The 9,204-nt window shown below is 35.5% G+C and overlaps 1 protein-coding gene across 1 annotated transcript in view; it reads right to left on the bottom strand.

Moving 5' to 3' along the window:
• LOC112469032 (nesprin-1-like) overlaps positions 1–9,204 on the bottom strand; it is a 134,027-nt gene that overhangs the window by 24,073 nt on the left and 100,750 nt on the right. Inside the window, 5 exon segments of the mRNA XM_025049483.1 lie at positions 2,065–2,247; positions 3,453–3,611; positions 3,929–4,079; positions 6,066–6,245; positions 8,290–8,918. Of these exon segments, the coding sequence (XP_024905251.1) occupies positions 2,065–2,247; positions 3,453–3,611; positions 3,929–4,079; positions 6,066–6,245; positions 8,290–8,918 (1,302 nt within the window).

Genomic DNA, 9,204 nt, shown 5'->3' with positions numbered 1-9,204 from the left:
ATGTAATACATAAGAAACCTTTCAAATAAAAATTAAAAAGATGTTAAAGCAGAAATCAAGTTAATTAAGAAATTCGCATCTAATATTTTGCCTTTTTTTCACCAACACTAACACAAAGAGAAGAAAGAATAATCAAAGAATCATTACTAAACAAATTAGACACTTATAACCTTCATTAGTTATCTGGGGCCACAAAGGAACATTTAACAATGTAACCCTCTCAACTTAAATATCCTATCTCGGTGCTTTGTGGACACTAACGAACCTCCTGATACCTTCAAACTGGAAAGTAATTTACTTGCTCAGTAAGATGTGATGAACTGTCAGGCCCACTGGCCTTTTCCAGAAGGAGACTGGGCAATTAAGGCTTCACACTTAAACACCTACACTTAATTTGCTACTCAGCGACAGTTACACTATAAGGCACGATGCTGAATCCTGGTCATTGATTTTATTAGCTCGTGGGCCACGCAGACATTCAGGAGCCTCAAAACCCATCTCTGTGAGTCACTGAATCTGGACATGTTGAACGTGGGGCTAATACCCACTAGCTCCCTGGTACCAGAGGTCAGGAGCAGGAGTGTACTATATGCTAGTTTAACAACTAGCTCTCTTAAAAAAAGGCCCTGATTTGTTAGCATTCACCACCATTTTGAGTTACAACATGATGTTACTACACACGGAGTCAGAAGAGCCACACAGTAGCACGCCATTCAACAGTATTTCCATCATATGGGTGTAATAAATGTCAATAACTCAAGAGCCTAGATAACAGTAATATGAAAATAATAATTAGAAAGTGATATGCATTATTTTAAATTTATTTTTATTGATGTTTAAATATAATTTATTTACAATTCAATTTTAGTAATGGTTGTGTTTAACTCTGGCTCACGACATTCCTGAAAATGTAATTACTGGCTTTTGTGAGCAGACTCAAGCATGATTCCAGCGTACACCACTGTCTGATCTGTAATGTTAACAACACCAAACATAATAACTAAAGAAACAGTGGTATCCCTCCCCGATCGTACTTTCAGTCCAGATAACTTCCTCCACTTCTGTTTGCCCTTAGAAATAGAAACAACCTCTAGAATGTTCTTTGGGTCAAAGACAGTTGGATAACAGGCAATAGAGATGATTCGACTATATTATTTCAGACTATAGTCATCCATTCACATATCTGTCCTGCTCCACCTGTGTGCCAGGCACAGTGCTGGGCTCCCAAGCATATGACGATGAACAGCTTCTGCCTCCACCAAGAGCACAGTCAGTCATATGCTTTGTGAAACAGCTCATCTATTTCTCGTCACTCTATTTCCCCTTACTTTGCTTCATTTTTCATCACAGCCAAATCATCACTTGACATTTTACATATAATATATATTATAATATAAATAAGTAAACACTTTAAGGGTAGGGACATTGTCTGTTTTACTAGTCTATTCTTAATGTCTAAAATGCTGCCTGATATATTTTAGGTGTGCTTAAGAATTAGATGAGTGAATGAATAAATAAATGCAAGAAATGGGAATAAAAGGAGTTTAAAATAAATTGGTGACAAGAACTTCAAAAGGCCACTTTCTGTGGAAGTCTATGAAACTGCAATTTCCATTTTCTTTCATTTCTGAAAAGGAAGTGGAAGAACCAAACACCTGGCATAAGTGTTCAGCACACGGTAAATACTAGTAAACATTTTGTTTGAATGACGAAAAAATAAATACTAAATATTAATGAATGATAAACACTTTCAGTTTGGTTTTTCAGTAGGAAGATGCTACATTCTCAGTTGAATGGCAAATATTATGGATTTTACGGGCTTTTACTGTTCCACTAATACTTTAAGTAAAACGTCCAAACTAACAAGTAATAAAAATGCAGAAAAAAACCCTCTTATCCAAGGCCTATTTCATCTTTCAAGTAAATAGCAAAAGATATTTCAGAGTTTGTTACACTCACATATGTCTCGAAATGAAGAACAAACTTTAGAAAAAGGACATAATTTTTTCATATCCTGGTCGATAATATACTATAAGCTCACAGATGAAGATGAGGTCAATTTACCTCAAATTCTTTGAGGAATTCTCCCGCCCTCAGGCTGTCATTCAGGTTGCTGATGCTTTCGGCCAGCTGTGGAACAGAATTGTTTGACCATCCTTCGATCTCATCTTTACTTGAAAGTACATCAGCCCAAAGGGACAGGCTCACCCTTAGCCTATCCATGTTCTCCTCGATTTTCTCTGATACCTGAGACAGAAAATGGAAACCATCTGGTTAATAGTCTGAGGCTTTGAGATGCTCCTTGCCTCATCAACGTACTTCAAATGTCAATGCTTCCTTAATCTGAAATTATATTCTGACTGAAAGCAAAGTTTTACAGAAATTATTGTAAGCTAATTAGTGTATCTGAGTCAAGTAAATGGTAACTATTACATAAATTGTTTCTGTCATTGGAGTTGGTTGAATTTCTGAGACATTTGGCTTTTGTTTGTAAATTGGGAAACTAACAACAACAGGTCTATTAGATCTACTATAATATAACTCACTCTAAGTATGAATTCTACAGGATAGGGGTCCATCTGGGACATTATTATATTTATTTTTGAAAATAACACAATATGCCTTTTTTTTGTAATACTGAGATATAAAAATGGGCATAGACTCGAACACATTTATAGAATAAGTAAATACATAGGAGAGCAACCAACTTATTTAGCGTGCTAAACTAATATCACTTAACTTTCTTCCCATAATATGAATGTCCTTTTAAAAGTGGAGGAATATAAGGTTTTCCAAAGTCCCCAAATTATTTGATTACTGTATATAAATATCAATGTCTAACTAAGTAATTTAGCTTATGTAAGGGATCCCACTATAGGTTAAACTTCTGAGCTCAGATACTGATAATAGGGGGTCAACAGAATCACTGAATTTTTGAGCTGGAAAACAATTTAAAATATGTATAGACTGAGATGTAAAGTTCCAAGAAATCAAGTGACTTGTTCTATGGTCACACAGTAAATGACAGAGCAAGAACTAAAACCCAGGGAGATAAACTACAAGTCCAATGTTTTTCGGTGCAAAATAGTAGTCTTACTACTTTAAATTATTTTATATTGGTTTAATGTTCTGTAGGATGTATATAAATTATTCTTTTATTTTTATCCATAATTACAGTTTTGAGAAGAAAAAGAGTTATAAATTTGTTATGATTGAAACAATTAAGTAAAATTCTAGAAAATCTGCCAATAAGTTTTAACAAAATAAAGCAAATAATTTGTTTACTAGTTCTAAATTTTATGTGAATGCTATTTTTCTTCAGAATATCACATTTGCAGTTGGCATTAAAGATTAAAAATAGAATTTGCATCTCTGAATAATGTTTGCCCCAAAATGTAATTCATAAATGTGAATATATAAACTGTTCACAAAATCCCAGGTGATAAACTTACATCCAGCCATTTGTCCACAGTGCTCTCCATGTCTGTTTTCACCAAAATGAAATCACTACTGTGAATTTTTTTCAGTTCAGATAACAACTGTTTTCCTTTACTGGTAAAATTATCCAATTCCTTCTGTTTATTACACATTTCATTCCTGGCAGTTTCATGCTGGGGACAAAAATGTTTCCTTAATTAATAAAATCATCAATGGTAAGTCAAGTTTAAAACCATTTGCCTTTAAGAAATTTAATTTGTGAATGATGTTGTGCAGAAACCAGTGATATTAATAAACTATGTAATATAATTTTCTTGAATTGCTAGAATCCTAAGATATTAGTATTCTTAAAAAGAAAAAGTTAAGCTTGTCAGCATGAATTATCTGCATCTAAATGTACTGACAAGATTTGTATAAAGAATGCTTTATGAATTAAAAAATACTAAATACTAAAGTATTCTACTAAAATAAACACATTTTGAATTATTACCTTGGATAAAGCCCATTTAAGATCTTCTTCATCTTTTATAGCAGTTTTGGTTACAATGACATTGCTGGCATTTTCTAAGACTTTAGATACAGCTGATTTCAAGTTCTGATATTCTCTCATTAAGTCAATAAGTCCACAGCATTGGCCCTGGCTATAATGATTAAAGAAAAGACATCATTTATTTTCATGTGTCAGGGAAGAGAAGCGTTGACTGCAATTGGACCTGATTTATAACCACATATTCATAGATGGATGTTGGAATCAAGAGAAAACCATATTTTTACCCACTGACTTCAAAAGAGTGCTGGTCAATCTCACTTCATCTAATGTCCAAAATGTTCTCATGAATGAAGAATGCCCACAGCCATTAAAATAAAATCTGTGACCTCAATGACATGCAAAGATAAATATACGTTCTTGAAAATTCAAACTTATGTAGGTGTCACCAAATTTCTGTTTTTTTTAAATTGTTCCTTGATTTAATTACTTCTAGTAGTATGTATTGAGGGGAAGCAAAACAAAACAAAACAAATAAAAAACACTGTTCAATAATTAAATACATATGAGGTTTTTTTTTCTATTTCAATGTCACAAATTTTCATTGACTATGAATCTCCTGAAAATTGTCAAAGTAAGAAGATAGTTTTTGTTCATAAAAGTAAAATGCCTTTGAACAAGTCATTCTAAACATTTTTCCAAAGAAAGAGATGTACACTAAGATTTAGGTAAAGTGATATTCTTCTCACCAATATTTATAATAGGAGAAAAAATAGAAATAACTCAAATGTTAAAAATAGGCCAATAATTAAATAAATTCTGATACATTCTTATAATTGAATATTGTGCAACCTCTAATAAAGCATAATTTAGAGAATGTCCAGGGCTATTTATTGAAAAGACTATTCTTTCTCCATCAAACTGCCTTTGTCAAAAATCAATTGAGCATGTATGTGTGGCTCTATTTCTGAACACTCTATATGTTCCATTACCCTCTAGCCAACACCACACTAAAACCAGGTAGTGTGAGTTCAATTCTTTTTCAAAATTGTACTGTTCTAAGTCTTCTGCTTTACATATACATTCTAGAATCAGTTTGTCAATTTCTACAAAACATCCTGCCAAGATTTTGATTAGAATTCTATCTATATAAAATAGACCTCAATAAGAAAACAAACAAGCCAAAAAAAAAAAAAAAAGTCGGCAATTTGAACAGGTCAATTTGAACAAGATATATAAATGTTAAATAACATATCAAAATATGCTCACTATCATTGGATGTCAGGGAAATGCAAATTAAAAACACAATAACATATCTCTACACACCTATTATAATGTCAAACAAGCAAGCAAACAATGACTCGACGTTAAGTGCTAAAAATGATGTGGAACAAATGGAACTCTGATACACGGCTAGTGCGAACGCAAAACGGTGCAACTACCCAGGCAATTTCTTAAAAGCACACACCAGACAACCCATAAGTCCACTTTTAGGTATTTACTCAAGTGAAATAAGAACTTAGATACATATACAAAATTGAACATGAATGTTTATAGACACTTTATTTATATAATCGTCCAAACTGGAAAGAATCAGCTCACATGTGATTTTGAAAAAGACAATACTAAAGAGACAGAGAACTGACCAATAGCTGACAGGGACCAGGAGTGAGGGGAGGGACTGACTACAATAAAACATGAGGACATTTTTTCAGGTGGTGCAACTGTTAGTGTGAAATTTGATAGTAATAACCGTTATATTACTATATGAGTTTGTCAAAAGGGTGTACATTTAAAAGGGTGAATTTTACTGTGTGTAAATCATATCTCAATAACAAATAAATATAACAAAACGAAAAAAGGAAATCGGAGATTAAGAGTCTCATGGTTGCACTTAGTAATTGTTCACAACTCCTGCTGTTAAGCATTGACTTTCACATGTAATTGTTATCTCAAGGTAACTTCCTCAGTCAAGTTCTGTAGGATTAAATGTTTATTGTTACTGAAGAGACACACTACTAAGGATGGCAAAAGATATTCAATTCTATTCAAATCATACCAAAGCAAATCAACAGGCAGTGGCCCAATGTCACAAAATAGGTAGAAGCTAAAAACAAAAACTGAGAATTTGTTGACTTACTTTTCATGAATTAGTTTCTTGGTATCATCCCAGGTGACTTCTAAGCGGTTTATCTCCCTGTCGACTTCAGGTGCAAAGGCTACATCTTTCTGAGCAATTTGCTTCGCTTTGTCTTTCAACCAACACAGCTCGTGCTCATGAGAATTCAATTCATCTTCTAACTGATTAAAGACTCTCAACCTGTGAATTAAAATGATACTTTACTGAAGGTAGTGAAATAATATATTTTTTTCTCCATAAAGCACACATATAGATAGCTAGAAAAACTTTTAACGGAGCAACTAAATATGTCAACTGATAAAGGTGCTTTTAAAGTCAACTTTTCATAATTCAGAGTGTACCTCAGAAAACATTTAAAGTCAGTCTCAACTATTCACCTTCAACCTCTTATTAAGTTTGTGTTCTCTTTCTATTTTGCCTTGATGGCATTAAACTTTTAAAATGAGGGCTGACCTTGAAGGCAAAGTAGGTAAGTTCTTACATTGGTAAAAAAATCTTATTGTGTCATGAGGTCTAATTCATGTAAAATAATAGCTGTTTCACTTAAAATAAAAATAGTTTACCAAGTGCTATAATACATACATATTTTAAAAACCTAAATCACATACCTTATTGAAAAGATTACCATGAGAAAAATTTCATTTTCTTTTTTGTCCCTAATATATTAATAATTGAGCATTTGTGAAAAGTGTCCACATAGAGGCAGCCATTGACTCTTTTATTCTTGCATTTTGGTTTAGTGCTGTAGAGTTTATAAAGTGAGTATGCAGGCATTATCCCATTTAATTGCCAAAACAAAGTGGCTGGGAACATGCATTGTCATTATTTCCATCTTACAAGAAGAGAGGTGATTTGCCCACCTCTCTGGGATTTATGGCTGGGATTTAATAAATCAGTCAATTCATTGCAACATTTTTGATAGTCTCTGTGTGACTGTGGTGAGTTCAGTGTTGTGAGTATTAACATGGACCTTCTTCTCCAGCAATTTTAGAATCTCCTGCCTGTTTGGCCCGAGCAGGCCTGAGAGGCCCAAGCAGGCTTGAGACTCCAGGCCACACAATGGCACCAGTCCTACTGCTGACTTCCTGGGTGACCCATTGGCTCCTTTGCCACCCTTGTTCCTCATTCTGTCCTTACTCTGAAGCCTATTTTGTCCTTGCCAAATCTTACTCTTTTTTTAAAGTTTATTTTTAAACTAGTCAGATAGCTTATTGCCCACAAGGCGTGTAAAGTAACCTCAGGAGCCACTATCATCTGACTAAAGCTTTGGCTCAATGTTTGATTCTGATTAAAAGGAAGCAACTTGCAATTGACGTGGCAGCGTCAACACAACTTATGAATTAGGGACACCGTGGTATGACTGCATTTCAGCGATTTCTTTGCCCGCTAAGAAAATGAAGAGAAAGTCAACCCTGAGAACATGAGTGGGGAGAAAGCTTCATCAAGAAGGAAAAATAAGATTGAGAAGAAAGCTACTGTATTAGGAGGAATAATTACTTTCCAAATTTACTGCAGGAAAATACCCTTGACCCCTTAGCTTCTCTATTAAAACTCACCTGGCAAAACCCCAGAGTGTGCTAAACCCTCTTCTCCTCCTTCTCCACACCTCTAAGCAAACAGGTAAAAGTAGTCGCACTCTGCCAGGAGGATTGGTTTCACTTTAAGTGAATGAACACAAATCTCAAATGGCGGCCTGTCACCTTACCAGGCCCCAGAGGTATCATTTCCATTTCCTCTGGACAGGAGAACGATTTCACACAATTTTCTCTTCACTGACCTCTTGTCGTCACTCGATTCTCAACTAATGAGCCCACTCTGTTTTTTTCTGAGAGGCTCGCTGCCACCAGGGACGAATTCCCTATTTTACCACCAAAACTACAAGTCTGCTTGAATCACTGTCTTTCTCCTCTTATTATTCTTGTTACAGAAGATGAGTCCCTTCTCCTATCAGTTAAAAATTGCTTAAAAATAGATAATATGATCTATATACTCTATTGTAAATAAGATCGCAGAGTGGCTGATGCGTAGCCCTTAGGAAAATCCCTAAGAAACCCCTCCAAAATTTTAGGACTTCTTAAGTGTCCAATTAGCCATTAATTGTATCCTAAAAACATAAAAGAAGAAAAGTTGCTAAATAGGGTACTATTAATGTGTTGCACAAGAGTTAATTCCAGAACAAATAAAAAAATCAGAGACAACTGGCTTCAATACAACTTCCTGTCACCTCTGCTGAAGCGCTTGGCGAGTAGGTTCTTTTAGCCGCTCTTTGTCGGTTCTTTCTTCGATGTCCTCAATACTTTTCAGCAACTCTTCTTTCTGGTCTTGGAATGCCTTTTTCAATACTGCCAGGGCATCTGCCTCACTCTGCTTGGTTCCCAGAAGGTTCTGGATACTCTCTAATTCTAAACAGAGATGATCAGCTATAGTTCTGCAGGAAGTCCTTTGCTCAGAACTTCCGCTTTTAAGATGGTATTGGGCTTTGGTAAGAATGCCGTCCAGACCGATGGCAGTAGATTCGAATGTTTTAACCTCTCGAATAGCGTCACTCAGGTCCTTCTCTAGTCGATCGGTCTGTTTCTTGTTCATACTGTTGGTTGCCTCCACCGTTTGCCGCAGCCGGAGGAGACCCCCTGACAGGGAGGCGTGGCTCTGTACGAATTCCGCCACCTGGGACAGGGCAAGCTGCCGCCTCTCCACCACCTGGCTGGCTTCCTCGAACAGCTGGAAGCAGTCCTCCGCTTTGCCCTGGAGAAGGTGAAGGTCCTCAGCTCGACCCAGGGCACCCAGCTTTGCGAGGTGACCCTGCAGGCTTTGCAGTTCCCCCTTTTTGCTCTCTATTTCTGCGGCGTGGTCCTGGAAAGGAAGAGAGCGTTATTGGCCCCTCGGATACACTGTGGTTTAGGCCGCAGATATAATATAGAATCGGTGATATCGAGATCCATTTTAAATGTAGTGGTGGTGTAGTATTTAAAGGTCGTCTGCAGTGAATCTTTTAGAAACATTCTCAAAATTTCCCCTGTTTTGCTCATCTATATATTTCATGTAAAACACAACTCTTTTGTAGAACTAATTCATTCCATGGAAAAGATTTCTTTATGAATAGAAATAGCTAAAAGAAAATATATGTAAATAGATATAG

The sequence above is a fragment of the Pteropus alecto genome, unplaced genomic scaffold, assembly GCF_000325575.1.
Source record: "Pteropus alecto unplaced genomic scaffold, ASM32557v1 scaffold176, whole genome shotgun sequence".
NCBI lineage: Eukaryota > Metazoa > Chordata > Mammalia > Chiroptera > Pteropodidae > Pteropus > Pteropus alecto.
This window is presented reverse-complemented; position numbering and strand designations above follow the sequence as displayed.